This window comes from Vicugna pacos, chromosome 6, assembly GCF_048564905.1.
Source record: "Vicugna pacos chromosome 6, VicPac4, whole genome shotgun sequence".
Taxonomy (NCBI): domain Eukaryota; kingdom Metazoa; phylum Chordata; class Mammalia; order Artiodactyla; family Camelidae; genus Vicugna; species Vicugna pacos.
The window spans coordinates 25,291,254-25,310,399 of NC_132992.1; the positions used below are offsets into that span (position 1 = coordinate 25,291,254).

At 34.7% G+C, this 19,146-nt stretch overlaps 1 protein-coding gene across 1 annotated transcript in view; it reads right to left on the reverse strand.

Moving 5' to 3' along the window:
- Positions 1 to 18,613, reverse strand: part of SPRED1 (sprouty related EVH1 domain containing 1) — a 101,742-nt gene extending 83,129 nt beyond the window's left edge. The window contains exon 1 of the mRNA XM_006201629.4: positions 18,480 to 18,613. Coding sequence (XP_006201691.1) covers positions 18,480 to 18,511 — 32 coding nt within the window. The 5' untranslated portion in view covers positions 18,512 to 18,613. The remainder of the gene's footprint in view (positions 1 to 18,479) is intronic.
- Between the last annotated feature and the right edge of the window lie 533 nt (positions 18,614 to 19,146).

Here is a 19,146-nt window from a genome sequence, read left to right on the forward strand (position 1 = left end):
ATTCTTTGCATATTTTTTCCTACATTTTTGTAGGTCTAAAATTATTTCAAAGTGAGATTGTATATACACACACACACACACAAATCTCTGAAGAAACACAGCAATATGAAGACTAGCTTATACTTGTTTTACCAATAACTGTCACATATCTTTGAATGGCAACCTTTTAGTATACAATAGAGAAAAATTCTCAAGATTATGTAGGCTGTTAAGAGGTAATGACAGACCAGCATGTTTATGTAATCCCTTCAATGCTTCTATCTTGACCTCTCTGACTCATAAAATCTCTGATTTTTAATACAAATAACTAAGAAGAAACCGAGAAAAATCCCTACAGGTTCAGTAGGTTCATGACAAGTTATTCGAGGAGTTTGGAACCAACCTGTGTATTTCACTTAAAATGTCCCTTAGTCTTCCTATCAGAAATTTAGGCTGTTTGAACCATTCATCTGACTTACAATGACACATCTCATGCTCTTATATAAAAGCCAGACCCAACTGGAATAAACAGTTACAAATTACTCATTTCAAAGCTCTTGCTAGTCGAAGAAATAAATTTTTTAAAAAGAAAAGATTAAAGTCATTCACAACCTATAAACATTAATATATAGAATTTTATTTGCAATACATCAAGTCTAAAGTTATAAAAGGACTAAGTTTACAATAATCATCTACTCTTAGCTCCGAGTTAACAGACATTAATCTTTCACCTTTCCTACACAATCTATCCTACTATAAAAACTTCAGAGTGAATTCTTTTCAGAAGACAATTAAGACTGTAGCTACTCTGTCAGATCACAAGACTACTGAAGTATAAAGTTAAGCATAACATGTAAACATGTTTCTTCAAAATGAAGTTATTTTTACTTTCAGTGTTTTTCCTCACTCTTCTAGGGAAACTATTTTCCCCTAGCAAGGAATCAAGTCCCACATAACCAAAAAACCAATCATGCACTTCTAGTATCAGATTGAGAAATCCGTGAGGGCAAAGATCCAGATTTTACTCATCTACATCCCCAAAGCCTATCGTCTTAACATCTGTAACCTCAAAAATGTTAGTTTCAATCCTTTCTCTGGCATATAATAAATGCTCAATAAATGTTTGTTGCAGCTATTTCATTTAGTATCAACAGTAACGATTCTGCCAAACCTAAGAGCAATGTAAAATCCAGAAGGACTACATTTGACTAATAAGAAATGCCACAACATCCTGACAGCCATCTGTTTGGCTGCTTCTATCAGCCTACTACTCCAACACACAAGTGTGATTGATCCTTTAGGGCCCACTGCACTGAAACATTTAACTACCACTAAAACATGCACCACAGACATAATGGATTTGAATTAACAGAATTTTCTTTACTGAAACGAGCCTAAACACTATTTTTAGAGAACCTAAACACTTCAATATCTAAGGTTTAGATAATACCCTACTTTAGAAAGATATATGGATAATTAGGTACATATTATTGGGTCTAGTACTTTGTCATTCAACATTAAGCAAATAAATTCTCCTCTATCACTAGAATTATAATTTTAAAATAATATTTTCTCAACTCAGTACCTAAAAGGTAAAACAAAAAAACAAAACATCTATAGAGTACCTAGCAGATGATAAATAAAGATGACTGGCTTAATTTTAAAAACTACTTCAAAGACATTACCTACAAATGTCAAAGGAAAAATTTTCATTCAAAAGCCTATGTGGAGATCAGTTAACATTCATGTCTATGACAGAATTTTTTAAACTATTTAATAGACTAAAAATAGTCTATTAAAAAATAAAGAATTAACTTTAAATAAAACTACAACAAAATAAAAGTATACTAAACTATTTCACATTTTAATATTAAAAAAAGAAAATGTAAGTAACAGATTATCCTGAAATTAATAATGAACTGTATAGGAGACTGTCAAATTACAAAATATTAGAGCCAAAAATGCTAGAAATCATATGAGCCATTAGATGTGTTCTAGCAATGAGGAAACTGGGGTTTTCTAAGAAATTTTTTTTAAAGGAAGGCTACACAATGGACAATGCTAACACACAGTAATATAAGGACAGACTAACCAAGACTCACCATCACAAGCACATAAAGGCCAAAAATTGATGGGGACAAGGGAAAAGGAAAAGAGATGGTATAAATATGTATTTGGAGAGGTAAAATATCACAACAATTCAGATGCTGGACTCTGTAGCCTGACCTAGTCAAGTCGGAATCCCAACTGTCATTTACTAGCTTAACCTCATCATGCCTCAATTTCTTCATCTATTAAATGGATCTAACAGTACACAACAGGGTGGCTGTGGGATTTAAAAACGTGTTAATTCATGTAAGTATTTAGAACAGTGGCACATAGTAAGCACTCAAACATTTTTAGCAAATACCATTATCTGTTATAGAAAATGCAAATCAAGACCACAATAAAGTACAATTTTTATACCCATTCTCTTACATTGCTACTAGGGGTGAAAATTAGAACTATTTGGGGACACAGTTTGCCATTTTCTTGTAAACTTGAAAATTTACAACACATCTTAAATCCAACTATTTCACTCCTACATATACGCAAAAAAGACCTTTAGCATATTTGTATCAGAAGCACGTTACAAAAATGTTCACAGTGGTAACATTCATAATAGCAAATACCTGAAAAAACTCAAATATCCTTGGACAACAGATTGTCTACATTATAGTAATTTAATATGATGGAATATTATATGGTGGGGCAAATGAATAAAAAACTATAGTAAAAACAATGGACCCATCTTAATAATGTATTACTGAGAGAAAAAAATCAAGTTCAGGAGCTGATACATAAATATATTCCTTTTATAGGGTTCAAAAACAATGAGACACTGTTTTATATATATATATATATATATATATATACATATACATATATATATACTCCGAGAAGAGGTCAAAGGAATATAACAGCATGTTAGGTAGGTGTTAGTTATCATTAATGTCCTGATTCTTGGATTGTTCTGTGAGTTGGTATTTGTCAAATAAATAAAAAGTAAAATAAAAGACTACAGAGGTCCATATATAGATCAATGATGACAGTATGAATCAAGATAATGATTTAGTCTAATTTTGTGCACAGAGTTTAAAAAAAAAAAGAATTGAGGGTTAATTGTAATCTGCTTTGGAGTGAAGGGTCAAATGAGATAATGCATGTTTAACATACAGCAAACACTGAATATACGTTAAGTTACTCCAAAATGGTATGTATGATCTATGAGAAATTATTACAGAACAAAACACATTTTAAAATTTTAAATTTCTTCTCACTCTAAAACCAATTTCCTGATTTCCTAGAAATCCCAGTTCTTCCACTAGATTAGTATATCACAAACTTGTTTCTGTTTTGATAGTCACTACCTTCAATCACTTTTTTGCCTTATGTATTATCCAAAAAAGGTGGTTCCTAAAAGGAAAGATTTTAATCACTATAGCCAGTTAAAAAACAAAACCATCACAAGCCATAAATAAACAGTAACTATAAAATTTAATATAGTAAAAGCCAAACAATATTAACTTGTCTACAAGAAATTGAGGTTAATATCACTCCTTTTTTATTAAAAAAGCAAAACAAGCATACACACAAATGAACCTTTAATTTTATTAAGGGGCAAAAATTATTGCTAAAGGAGTAACTTGTCAGTTTAATTTAATGTTGCATCTGTGAAACAACTGAAATTATCTTACATACCAGGGGCAACTTTCATACTTTGAAAAAATCTGCATTACCTCTAGCTATCCCCCTATTTAAAAAATTAGAACTTTCTTCAACAAATTGGCTAAGATTGAACAGAGAACATGTCATTGTTTTCAAAAATTTGCTGAGACTGAAGGATTACAAACACTCAAGAACTATGCCATTCAGTATAGTAATCATTAGCAGCATGTGGCTATTTAAATTAAAATTTTGGTTCCTCAGTCCCTCAAACCACATTTCAAGTACTTCTAAACCAAGCAGCCACATAGTAGCAGCATACTGAATAGCACAAATAGAACATTTCCTTCGTAACAGAAAGTTTTATTCGCTTTAAACTTTCAAAGGATTCTAATAAGGCCCAAATGGTAGCAAATGGAAATAAGGAAAATTTTAGCAGAGAAAAAAAACATATTTCAATAAAATAATAGAAACACTTGGAAAGAACTGAGAGATAATTAAAAGACAGTAAAAATACATTTTTTTTAACAATTCCTTTCAAGTCTAATGATTTCCAAGGCTAGAGATGCAAGAAAGAAGGCAGGAATCCCTCCATAACTAAGATAATAGGTTATTACTACAACTGAGGAACAGATTTAAAAACTTAGAAAGGTATGAGACTGAGGTCCTATCTAAATGTATACTGGCAAAAACAGAGCTTACTGTATACCAAACACTGCTTTAACATATGAGCCTATGAAAACTCATAATTATCTTATCCTTTAATTAATAAAGTCATAAGGGAAATATGCTCAAATAATGGACAGAATTTCAATAGCTATCTTTCAAAAATAGTGAGTCTTGCAAAAAGTTTTCTCACTTACCATCCCCTAATCACTTTAAAGTGTTTAAGACCTCCTCCATCCCACTACATGTTCTCAACATACTTATGAACTTGTTTTATTGAAAACATTTTAAAAGGGCATTTTCCAGTGCATTTAATATACAACTCAAATAGCCTGATTTTAACTATGTAGATATTTCACAAAAAGTTCCCGATTTATAGGTTATATAACCTATGTAGATATTTTGCATTACTTCTCAACATGTAGGTTATGTAACCTTTAACTAAGCTATATTTCTTACATCTACAGATCACATTTAGTTCCTCAAACAGGCCCAGACATTTAAATTCTAAGGCCTAGGTTCATTTTCCTTAGCTTTCCTTCTCTCCCTAAGGTTTTACTAAAACATTCTTTTTCTGTCTGCCTTCTGCTCTCTTTTTTTATCCCAATCCTCCAGAAAACCCTCCTTTCCCCCTTTTCCTCATACATAAATCCATTTTTATACAGTTTCCTTGCAAAAGTAATTTATGGATGAGAAAAGATCACTGTCTTCATTAGCAAAGATGCTCTGACACTAAAAGATTTGCTCTAAGTCACATAAACAAATGGCAAAACTGAGACTAGAATCTGAGCTTCCTTTTCCTTCTTTCCTATACAGAAATTACCAGATTTCTTAGTGTGCCAATTAGCATAGTTTTATTCTTTCCAACAGAGGTTATTTACTATCTATATAAATCGTTTGATCTAAATGAAGTTTTTACAGAAACAATAAATTTTAAGATCCTTTCTCTGTATTTTTTGCCTTTATAAAACTTTTAATACGAGTGCAAAAAGAAAATTTCTTCTATGGGTAATTTCCTGTTATCTTCCAAGCTTTTTACAATGTGATTACATTGTCTTCATACTTCAAAAAGTTTGTATTAATCTTTGCTGGATCCATATGTTCCTACTTTTTGTTTGAAAAGGGCAGCTGCTGTAATCACAGGGCACAATCATGCCCTTGCCCTTGAGCAACACTCTAACGTACCCCAAATGCTGCCTCTCACCAGACTACCCTTCCACCCAGGAATGTGCCACGCGAGCTACAGACACATAATGCCACAGGATATAAATATGCAAAGATTTCATGGTTAAAAGCTTCCTTTTTTTCCCTAGTGAAAATAACTAAAAACATTACATATTGAAAATATAACTCTATTATTAATTAAAATGTAATATTCATATGAAATCTTTGAGATAGTTTACTAGATTTCAAAATAATTATTATATACTTTCTAAAGGCTGCTTTGGGATGCATTCTCTTATCATTGGGGGCACTTCAGTGAAGAAATCTGAGAAGCAATGATGTAACACTTATTAACTATACTCTAGCTAGCAATTCAAATCTGAATTCCCCTGTAGTTCCTCACAATTCAACCTTGAAATGTTCTCCCCTGAGAATCCTACACCTTTGAGCAAGGTAGCAAGAAATAAGTATTCTCTTATTTTCATGAAATAATAGGCTGAACATAAATATAAACCTTCAGTACCAATAAGGAGGTACACAATTAGAGTACAGTATCTCATATACTACACTGTAGCTCACAACAGGGGACTTTTAACTATAAGGGTCCTGGTCAGTATTACATTTTTCTATAGCATAGATAAAATATTCTATAATATATAATTCTATTCTATAGAATAGAATACAAAAGTCAGCCAGTATCATCACAGTAATTCTAAACTGTTTTAAGAAAGGCTATGTGTGTGTATGAATCCATGTATGTATGTACACTGAGTCAAAAAGTATCACTGTTATTGTTATAGTCAAGAAGTTTTTTTATTTCTATATTTTTAATTGAAGTATAGTCAGTTTACAATGTTGTGTTAATGTCTGTTGTACAGAATAGTGATTCAGTCATATATATATATATATATATATATATATATATATACACACACACACACATTTCTTTTCATATTCTTTTTCATCATAGGCTATTAAGAGATACTGAACGTAGTTCCCTGTGCTACACAGTAGGACTTTGTTGCACATCTATTCTGCAAATCTCAAATGCCCAATTTTCAACAGTTTAAAAACTACTGTTTTAGAGTACAGGCTTTAGAGTTTTCACTAGCTACATAATCTTTGCCAAGTTATTCTATTCTGCTAAGCCTCAGTTTCATCATCTCTGTAAATGGGGGTAATAACAGTAGTAACATTTAAAATGGCTGTTATGATGACTAAATTCATCAAATGACTTTAAGACAATGCTGGTAATCACTCAAATATTAGTTGTCATTTAATTATGTCCTGCGAGCAACGTAAAAAACCCGAAAGGTATTAAAGAACAAAAATGGAATCTAAGAAATAAGAGAATGAAATTTCATTTATAAATAATCCACAATGGAAAAACAATTTTGGAAGCAGCAATTCATAACAAAAACTTTAAAAAAGTCACTTATATTCTTTGCCATAATTATCTCACACCTGTAAATTTATCCTAAGAAATTAACTGAACAGGAAAAAAATAATCATATGCAAAAAAAGAGATGCTCATTACAATGTTATTTATAATAGCAAAGAGCTGAAAACCTAAACTGTTCACTAAGAAGAAAATAGCTATGTAAACTTATGGTACAGCTTGATGAACTATTGTGGGCATTAAAATAATGATTAATACAAAACTATGTATAAGTACAGAAATCCTTTAAAAATATCAGGTGAAAATAAATAATGAATACTCATACATACACTATTAAAACAAGCAAAACTATATTTGTATGGAATTAGAAGCAAGTGAAAACTACGTTCGGTTTTTAATTGATTTCCTTCTTTCTCTCATGTAATTATCGCTCCTTGTCCTCCCCAAAACAAAGGTCAGCATCTTAGTCCATTCAGGGTATAATAACAAAATACCACAGACTGGGCAGCTAATAAACAACAGAAATTTATTTGTTACAGTTCTGGAGGCTGAGAAGTCCAAGATCAAGGAACTAGCATGGTTGAGTAAGGGCCTTCTTCCTGGTTCACAGCTAGGGACTTTCCACTTGGTGGAAGGGGACAGGGATCTTTTTGGAACCTTCATCGTCACGATTTAGGCACCTCCCAAAAGTCCCACCTCCTCATACTGTCATCTTTGCGGGGTTAGGATTTCAACATATGAATTTGGTGGGGAAACAAACATTCAGACTATAGAAGTCGGTTAAAAGGATTCAGCTTAGTTTCACTGTTTTGCTCCTGCTATCTAGCTAAATCTACTTGAGACAGGGTAAATGCAAAAATGGGCAACTAGAAGTTAGCCAGTAATAAGTCAAACTACTTTTATTTGACATATGCCAGGGTCGAGTACACATGACACAGTTAGACTCAAAAACAATAGCATCTATATAAGATCAATTTTTTTTGGCTCACCTAGAAGCTAAGTTTGCTCTCTACTACATTATCAAGATGAGGAAAAATTGCTAAGGAAAACTAAGGTGGTTAGAGGCTAGCTTGTCTCATTCATCTCCTGTCTCTCCCCTTCCTTTCTGAAATAATCTTAATACAGTAGAAGATTTTAATTTGTACACTACTTATTAAAGTTATTTGTTATATGTTCTTAACTTATACTAAGTTAATAAGTCTGGTTTTCTTGGATCAAATAATTCTCAAGAGAAAAAGCATATACATTTTTCATCATCATATTTTTAAGTTTCTGGTTTATGTTCATTCAAAATCTTGATTCACAGTTAACTTCAAATTCATTCCTAAACTAAGTTTCAGTAATTATGTATATAAAGCTATTGTTTTTGAATTAACAAATTATACCACTTCAGAATAATGCTAAACATCAAGCTAAATCAAAATATTTAACAAATTTTTGCTTTAGTTGTTGACGACTCTAAAGTGAACTAAACATAAGATGACAGACCTTTAGCTGTCCAAACTAAAGTTAGTGCTAAACCAAGAGCAATGAACTAGCTAGCACACCTAACCTATCTCATCTATCAACAGGTATTCTAGTCTGATTATAGTTGCAAAAAATTAAATGTCTAAATATTTAATAACCTGAAAAAAAATCTGCTTCCCTTTTTCCATGAAAGTAGATTTTTGCCCTCCACATAATATGAAAGTGCTTTCATTCAACTGAGAAAGATAGCTTTTTCCACTGAAATTTATACAAAGATTCAAATCTACTTATATATACTTCCAAAATGTGCTCAGATATTAAAATTGCTTTAAAAATGTTCATAATACAGATTCATATTATTTTCTGCTTGTTGGAAATGTTTAGATTTTAAGTTTTTTAAAAAGCTGATTTTTAACATTTAAACGGAAATACAATTTTCCAGCAGGTCAAAAATCCTTTTTAAAAAGTAACCCTACCTTCAGGCTAAATGAAAATGAACACTGATTATTTCATGAATATAGTACCTTTCTTCTCAAGAACTGAGAGTTCTTTTTAATATTCTCTTATTGCCATGAAAAAAAAATGTTATTTAGAGAAGTGGAGGTTACATTTTATCTTAACATACTTCTGAAGTAGAGACATATTATCCTGGTTTTACAGATGGAGAATCAAGCACAGAGACCAGTTATATGACTTGCCAAAGTCTTAATACGATAGTCAGCATTAACCACAGGATCATGTTAATTGTGAACACCAAGTTAATTGTAGAATTTTATTAGTGAATTTTGTTTTGAAAAGGCCCTTCTAACCACATTAGCACTGGAGTAGCCCCAAAATACAAAACCTTCTGTCAAAGACAATACAATTTATTTGGATAAAGCCCTACAAGATCAATCAATACCTTAAAGCTCTTACTAAAATCCAAATCTGGGTAATTTATTCACACATCTATCTTTCTATTTCATAACTCCCAACATCCCTCATTCCTGATAGGGCCATTATCACATGAGATCCTATCATTTCCAATACCCAGCAACCTGAACAGCCATGTTGTTGACTTTTTAAAATATCCTAGCAAATCCTGGTTCTGCTACTACAACATGTTTCTACTTTAATCTTCCCTCATGTTACCACTCTGGAGTCTGGAGTTTGTGTTCTTGGATCAAAATCTATCTTTTGATTTTCCCCATTTCACTCTTCATGTTCTCTAACTTTGCCAAAACTTCCAGTTCCATAAAACAGCTGTCAATTCTAAGTATCAACCTATGACTTCAAGCTAATTTTTTTCTTCGAAATCGAGTCTGGCCATTAAATATATGAGGTATAGTGTGGTATAAATACAGTGCAATTGGAATCTAAGTTCTACCACTTACTCACTTGTGTGGCTGCGGGCAAGTTACTAAACCTCTCTTAAGTCTCAGTTATCTCATCTGTAAACTATGGATAATTCTTAGCTCACACGGTCATTAGAAGGATTAAATCTAGAACAGTATCTGACACACGCAGTAAAACAGTATAACAGACTCCTTTCCTGGGCCTTGGTCTCCCAATTACACACTTTTCCTTAAATCTTTCTCTTCCTCTCCATTACTGACATCCCCTCATCCAATAATCTCAACTCCTAACTTCCCCTTGAATAAATATAACCTTACTTTTTGCTCTCTCCACTTCATCACTTCTCATTTTGTCTTTAATACTATTTCTCTGAACTCTCCTACCTCTCAAGACTCTTCTGTTTTCTGGTGTCTCTTCTTACTCTCCCTTAAAAACACTGCTGTTTCTCACTATTCATCTTTCCGTTACTACTTAATATTCTCCTTGGGCAATTTTCCACTGGCTTCAACTACAGGCATCTCAGAGATACTGCAGGTTTGGTTTCAGACCACTGAAATAAAGTGAGTCAATCACATGAATTTTCTGGTTTCCCAGTGCGTATAAAAGTTATGTTTATACTATACTGCAGCCTATTACATGTGTAATAATAGCACTATGCCTAAAAAAAGTATACACCTTTATTTAAAAATACTTTATTGCTAAAAAAAATGCTATCACCTGAAACTCGAGTCACAGTAACATCAGAGATCACCAAAACAAATATAATAATGAAAAAATTTGAAATACTGCGGGAATTACAAAAATGTGACAAAGAGACACAAAGTGAGCAAATGCTGTTGGAAACATGTGTTGATAGACTTGCTCCATGCAGGGCTGTACAAACTTTCAATTTGTTAAAAAAAAAAAAAAACCCAAAAAACCGCAGTAACTGTGAAGTGCACTAAAATGAGGTATGCCTGTATTATATTTACATAAGACATCACCTCTAACTTTTAACCTTCTTTGGGCAACAAACCTAGACTTAAAACACCTTATGAGACTTTTTCTACTTGATATCTAGCTCGGTACCCACAAATATTAAAATTAAAAGCTCAAAATTGCATTATTTTCCTATTAAAAATTTTCTCTGACTCTTCCCACTTCATTTAAAAGCATCACAGCAGCCCAAATTTAAAATGCTGAAGCCATCCCACACCATTCCTACTCCTTCCTTCACATCCAGGGAAGTAATCATACTCACTAGTCATCTGAACTGCCTTAAATTCATACTCAACAGTTCCAAATGCACTACTTTCATCTAGTTTTTTGCTTTGTTTATTACATCTTCCTCATCACCTGTAGTTCCTTTTCTTCTCCCTCCTATCAGTTGTCCAAACAAGTCCCAGTATTCAGCTTTCTACACAAATTTGCTATTACTCCCCCACTTAAAATAATGGTTCCCCACTGCCTATACGATAAAGACTTAAGCTGGTGCTTTTCATTAAGCACTCTTACTGACCTAAGAGCTGTGGTGAGGCACGAGGAGGATTAACTCAAAGAATAAATTTTCTTTGAGCAATTTGTGCTTTATCTGAAAAATCAATGGGCACTCTGTTAAAAATTAATGTTATTACTGACAAGTTAAATAAAATTTCCTCAACTTTTCAAGAAAAACTGATTTGCAGAAGCTTCTGTCACATGCATCTTGTGGGTCTCAAACTCCAGGACGAGGCACCACCCTTTGCCCCAAGGTTGCTGACACATACTTAAGCACAAATCTAGACCACAAGCAATCTGGCCCCCAACATTTTCTTACCTCCTCTCCCCACTCCTCCAAACCACTGTATCCAAAAAGCTGCTGCTTTTCTTCAAACACACGTTCCTTTTCTCCTTCTATATTTGTTTTCGGTTTTTCCCCTCTTCTTGGAATGCCCTTCCTCTTCTCACTGCCCTCATCTGCAGCTGACCCCTGATATGCCATCTCTTTTCTGAACCCTTCCTTCACACACAACTCTCACCCTGCCATCCACCAAAGGCAGAATCACTTTCTCCTTGAGCCGTGAAGAACTTCAAAAGCAGAGCACTCAGCACATTTCAGAGGGATCTAGTTCCCTTGGTCGACAGTGAAAGCAGTTATCAGGTTTTACTTATCTTTGTATCTCCAGGGCTAAGGAAAAGTCAAGTGCCCAGTGGGCACTCAAATGTCACTGAACTTAAATTCTTGAAGAAAAAGTTACTAATAGTAAGAAATCCATATATCCAGTTCAGCAACTAAAATTCTACTATCCAACTACTGGATACAATACACAGAAGCCATTAACAAATACTCTGTATCTCTGAAGGTAATCTCTAACCAGGTGAATAGACAAACAAGATGCATCTAATCATAAGCAACAGTACCATGTAATACGACCAGGAAAACAATTACATTTTATATTCCAAGTCAGAATGGTCTTTATCTAAACTGTAATCCCTGTTTTATAGATAACATTTAGAAATAAAATGATAAAACTGTTATCAGATTAAAATTTAATAACCAATTACTCTTGAATTTACCAAAGTTTACTCTTTGTACTCTAAATGTAGAAAGAAAATACCTCCCAAGGTAATTTAAAAATTTCAGATACAAGGCAATTTCTACCAGTCAATCCTACACTTATAAGTAACATGAATAATCTATTAAATGTGGGTTTCAGAAGCACAAAGAAAACACTTAGGATTTTTGAACTAAAAGAAACTCAAGTTGACCAAATCCAACACTCCCAACATTCTAATTTTAAATCAGAAAAATAAGTCTGAAATTCTCAGAAGCAAAAAAATATATAAATCTATTTACATTTATGAATCTATAAATTATGGACATTTACTTCCATATTATGGGCAGAGACTGAATGACAATCTGGCATTTAAGATTGTATAATTTCTCTCCCTTAATCTTTAAATGTGATTAACTACATTGATTTTCTCACGTTGACATTCTTGCAACCTCACCATAAACCCAGTCTGAGAGGCTTTGTTGTTTGTAGTTCACTGAATTGGGTTTAATCTGCTACTTTTTGAAAATTCTCAGCCTTTATCTCTGAATATTTCCTCTCTCCTATCATCTCCCCTTTTGGAACTATTAGCTGTATGTTAGATTTGTTCATCTTATCCTTCATGTTTCTTAATCTTTCTGTTTTATATCGCTATCTTTGCATTCAGCCTTCAGGGCCTCAGTATAGCAAAGATTTTAACCTTTCATGCCTTGGACCTCTTGGACAGTCTGGTGAAGCCTATGGCCCCTTTTCTTAGAATATTAAAGGCTTAAAACAAAATACATAAGATTAAAAAAGAAATCAATTATATTGAAATAATCAAAATATTCTTAGTTTTTATACAGTAATAGATGTTTTTATATTAACATTAAAATATAAGCTCTAGCAATGATTCAATAACGATAAAAATTTCAAACTAGTGATGACTATAAGTGGTATTTCAAGATATCTATAACAACTAAGCAGGTACTATACTCTAAGGAAAAAAAAAATCTTATTTGTATTGGTATTATGGGTTGAATTGAACCCCTCCAAAAAGATGTTGGGTCTTAACCTCCAATACCAAAGAATGTGACCTTATTTGGAGAGGATCACTGCAAATGTAATCAGTTAAGAGAAGGTCATATTGGAGTAGAGTGGGCTCCTAACCCAGTATCACATCACTAGTGTCCTTATGAAAAGATGGCGATGACACACATGTGGTACTTTGTTACGAAAGCCCTAGAAAACTGCTGTCACAAGTACCTCTAACGCTGCTTTGGTTTGTTGGCATTTTCTTCAATTATGAATGTAAACAACTTTCAGTTAGAGATTAGTATAAAAAATCCTCTGAATACTAAGACCCTATGTCTAAATCAGTTTACCTCCTCAGTTTGAGATCCATTACTAATGAACTACGTTTTTAGTAAAAATAATGGAGGGAGGGTACAGCTCAGTGGTAGAGCCCATGCTTAGCATGCACAAGGTCCTGGGTTCAATCCCCCAGTTCCTCCATTAAAAAATATGTAAATAAACCTAATTACTTCCCCCCTAAAAAATTAACAAATAAATAAATAAAAAAGAACTATGCTTAACCAAAAATACATCAATAGTTTTTATTTCATTTCAAACCATTCTGAGTGCCACAAAAACAACATCTTAGGGATCTGTAACGACTTTGGTTCTGGACTCCAAAATGAGATGCAGCTAAGATATAAAACTTGAAATAAACAGTGAATTAAACCCAAATATTAAAGAATGAAAAAATTTATTATCTGAGTTAACTTCTTACACTGAATAAATGTGAAATTATTCCTTAGTGTTAGATTAATATGATTTGTTCGAATAACCAAATGAAAAGACTTGTTTCGACACTTCTTGGTCAGTAAACAAAGCATGAGGGATGGTATCATGTTAATATATTCCTCTTAGAACTACTCAAGTTGATGTTTAAGCCCAACAGCCTTTTGCTCACTTATTCATCAAGAGGCCCTATTTATTTAAAAGAAAAAGAACCCTAAAAAGTTCTCCATCTGCGAGAAGTACATATATATTATCAAAGACATATGGCTATTAAGCTCAAAATAAGAAAGTCTTAAAAGATTACGAATGCACCAATTGTTTCCAAATTTATCTTGGTTTTTCAAAATTCATGCTTTACTTCATCATCCAACCAGATCCCTACTGGAAGTCTTTCATTTGCTTAAGATGTTAAAAACAACAATCTAATAAAATAGATCAGTTAACAGATATGTATGTTACAAGTCTAGTGACTTGCAATATGTCTATCACTGCATTACTTCAAGCTAATTTAGCACAAGGAGGGCCCATAGTGATGCCTAGTTCAAATTCCTTCATTTACAAATGAGCAAACTGAGGGCCACAGAGGCTGTCACTAGCCCAGAATCACACAATAAATCGGTGACAGTTAAGACAGTTAAGAAATGCATCTCCCAATTTCAAGTCCACTGTTCTTTACATTATACCATACTGCATAGAAGTTGATAGAAGTTAAATTTTCTGCAAATGCCTTGTGTATGATCACTTTATTCTATTTATAATATACTTAAAAACAGTTCAGTTGCCCAAAAACCTAACAAGTTTTATGAAAAATCAATTTTACTAGTCAGCATAAGCTAAAAATAGGAACAAGATCTCATTTTCACCTACAAAATTGGCAACATTTTTTCCAAAGAGAACTAGACATTTCAAGGCATAAGCACTCACACACTGAGTTTTCTAGAGGGCAATTTAGCAGAAAGAATAAAACAACTTAAAATTTGCATCTCCTTTTACTCCATTCCCAGACTATATCAAGGAAAAACAGATTTGGATGAAGGCAGAACTCAGTATCAAACACAGCTGTTCAGAAACAACAAAAATATAGTAGATGGATTAAAACTAACACGTTATACACCAAATATAATGTAGCCATTAAAAATTATGTTTTAGGAAATATTTAATGACATAGGAAAATGTTCACATTAAGGTATGATACTATCTACTATGCAATTCTACTCTTTTAAGAATACATGTATATACATTAAATTATAGAATACATGTATAAAGCATTTATCACAGTGCTTGGCACACAGTAGAAATCCAGTAAGTATGATTCCTCATCAACAGCACAAGAAAGGAAAGGTTATATACCAAACGTTAAGACTTGTTATCTGAATGGTAGAAATGCAAATAAATTATTATTATTCACTTGAAAGACCATTTTGTACATTACCTGAAATAAAATATTATTCTTGCAAAGAGAAATTTTTTTTAGTGGTACTTTTAATGCAGTTCCAGTTTTTACTGAAGGTTGAAGAAAAGGACACTTTCACCAACCCTTCCACAAGTTTGGCTCTGCATAAGACAACATGTTACAGACTTAAAACAGATCCTTCAGTAATTCTTGATTAAATACATACTCAAAATCAACATCTGAGAACTTATCTACCTCTCTACACAGAACTCTAATTTCAAATAATACTGCATGTACTAAAGGATTTCGAAATGAGGCCTCTAAAGGCCTTACTGGATTTTACCACAATAGCTATCTAGAAAATGCTAACAATTTTCCAAGATATTGGTGATTTTTACTCTTTTTAAAGGTCGAAATCAGATAAAAAAACATTCAAGTGTTAAGAACAGTCTCTACTGTAATTAAATACCTGACTGTGGATTCTAAAAAAAGAAAAGAAAAAGAAAAAAATATAGAAAAGGCCCTCCAAAAATCCATATTACAGAGCAGTTTTCAACTATACTCAGGGTTTAAGGGCATCTGTCATAATATATTTCTTTCGTTTTTTATAACATATGATTATAAATAATAAATTGCCATTTCAAAATATTACATATTATGTATTAAAAATGAGATATAAAAATTATCAGGATAAAGTCTATATTCCACTCTTTGGGGTTTAGCCAATGCACAAACAATGCTGGCTCTAGTAAACCCGATTACTAGATGAACACATCACTTTCTAAAATAAAAAAAATTTTAAGTAAAACCCCTAATGGTTTGCCCCCATGAAGAGTTAATATCTCAATGCAAAATATTATATACTAAAACATATTATTCTTGACCTAACAAAACTAACATGACAAAGCCCCTAGTAGGGAAAAATTTATTAATAAAGCAGAATAAAATTGTGAAAACAGAATTCTAACGTCTAGGTGAGAGGGATAATTTCCAAATAGTCCCATATAAGTACATTTGAAATTATTTTTAAAAAAAGGCAATCCTATCAGGAAAATTGCCATTTGGTGCTTCAAATATCAACATCTTTGGGACTAAAACCACAAGGAATATTTACTCATTTTTCGTGTAACAGCGGTATCATCCACTGATAATCACTACACCAAAAATTTGCACTTTCATCTGCCCATGTCTAAGTATTACAAAAAGAGTCCATTTGAAAACTGTATTTTACACGTGTGTCAATTCACATTCCCATATTAACTTTATTAACAGCTGCATTCAAAAAGGAGGTATTTAATATTTTACTTTAATGTGGTAATTCGTCTCTTCCCATCTCTAAAATAAAACTTGACATTTTGATCCAGGCTACTTTCTTGAAAGATACCAGTAAAAATTATCGCCATTCTGTTCAGAATTTTTAGCAGTTTTTCTCCCAACTAAGCGTTATCTGAGATACTTCTTGATCTCTCTCAAACTGGGTCTAATCTGAGGAAAGCAGTCAGTGTACTGCACTGTGAATGGACAGCCAGGTATTTTATGAATGAAGGCGATCACGTGATCCCAGCACCTCCCCGAACTGATATTTCCCACATAACTGTGTCAACATTCTGAGAACAGGGGTAGTTGTTTGTGTGTGCGTGTATTTTTGAATTTATCCTATAACTTCGAATTTCTCCTCACTTTCTGAACTCAAAAATCTACATGAAGACAGGCAGCTGAGCTTCGAATTTTTTTCTTGGGTAATCCTTTCAACATGTCCAAGGTGATGGATGTTTAATTATTTTTTATGAATGAAGAGTGTGCTATGCAAATGAGGGCGATTCACAAAAAGAGAGAGAACATGGCGGCCACTTCTGCTTCTAGGCTGCACTGACATTGCAGCAATCTACCTTCTCCCACACCCGCTCATCAGAAGAGAGCGCTGGGGCCTGGGGGACGCTGCTCGGCATTTCTCAAGCTATTTTACGTTAAACAGGTCTATGCTTTGGACTTTAAAGCCCTCTCAAAAAGGTCCGACTCGAAGAATGCACTTTATTTAAAGGAATGCATCCTAAGAGTAGTCCTAACTCACTTAACTCTTTCCAACCCTCCAAGATAAACAAAACTTGAATTTAATTACAATCAAACGGATGCTAATATTCCGCGTGGAATTAAATCCCATCTCAACAGAAAACTATTGCCGCATCATTATTCCTCCAGGCAGCTGTTAGGTTAAAGCAAAATATTTAAAAGGCAAAGTATTTCGTTTGGAAAACATAAGAACAGCCCAAATAAACAAAAACTTAAGCCGGGATGCTCCAGAAGTTAATGAATGAAGGCGTCAACATATTCAGCAATGTAAATACTATTAAATCAAGGTAAAGTGTTTCAATATAGCTGAAAGATAAAAATTAGCGTTCAAAATTATTCTATTATTCTAGTAAAGACAAGCCCAGTATTCACGAAGGCAAAATAGTTCAACATCTCCCACACTCCAGGTGTCCTTAATGCTATTAAATTATAAAAATGTTTTCCTCGCCCCATTTTTAACAAGAATCTTACAGGTCATAAGTTTAAAAGGGGGGGAGGGGGAGGCTTAATCGATATTTAAGAGTCACTGACTCATCGAATTAAGATTCAAGAGCAGTTTGCTGCAGGAGGTGCTCCCACACATTAGTTTCCAAGTGAAAAAGCTATAAAGGAGGCAGGATGGATATTCAAGATATGTTAATTGGTATGCTAAAGTGAAAAAGGACAGGCCAGAGGTCTTTTCGGCACTAGGGTAATTTCAACACCTTTCCATCCATCCACATTACTCCATCTCAGGGACGTACAATTGCCATCCCAGCCGAATAGTCAATACCTTCCTCCCAAAAGAAAGCAACTAAATGCCGGGGGTTGGGGTGAGGGTGAGGGTGGGGGTGGGGGCATTGCTGCCATTAAATAAAATGGCTAAAGAAATCAAACGTTTTCTCCAGAACAAGATGCACCGAAATCTCCAGGGTTGTAAGCACCCAAGTCTCGGAGGGGTTTGGGGAGTGGCGAGGAAGAATCGGGGGGTAGTGGGGTAAGTAATCAAGACCAGTAAGGTGCTTACTCGTTGTCAGAAGTCGCCGTCTCCTCGCTCATCTTTCCCTCACCGTGATCCGATCTGGAGATGGAGGAGCAACAGCAGGCGGAGGAGCAGCAGCAGCACCGAGGGGCAGGAGGCAGCGGTGGCCGGGGGGGCGCGGGGGCAGCGGCTCAGGGGCCTCACCATGGTGGATGCCTCACCCAGAACGGTGCCCCCCCCAGCCGGGAACCCCGGCCACCCCCGCAGGGGGGTGGCGGCGACAACCTCTGCCGTGGCGACCCCAGCCTCTTCCCCCTGCTCAGCGCCCAGTCAAGGGATCCAAGGAGGCCAGGGAGGCTGGGAGGAAAGGAAAAAAAAAGAAAGGGGGCTGCGAAGGCAGACTGGAGAGAAGCTCCTCCAGCGACTGGGGTGGAGCGCGGCGGGGTCCGGCCAGGAAGCAGCGGGCGGGCGGAGAACTCAGGAGCAGAGGCGGCGCTTCCCTCAGGGATGCGGCGAGAAGGAAGCAGGGCTCCACTCGGTGGGGGCCGGCGGGGGGGTGCCGAGCCCAGGCTCCAGGCGGCGGCGGCGCGGTCCTGCGGGAGCCCACCCCACCATCTCCCGCCTCGCCGCGGGCTGCCCGCTCAGCCCCCGGCGGCGACCGGGCCGGTCCTTCGGGACGAGCAGAAGCGGGCGAGGGGCCTCACGGCAGCGG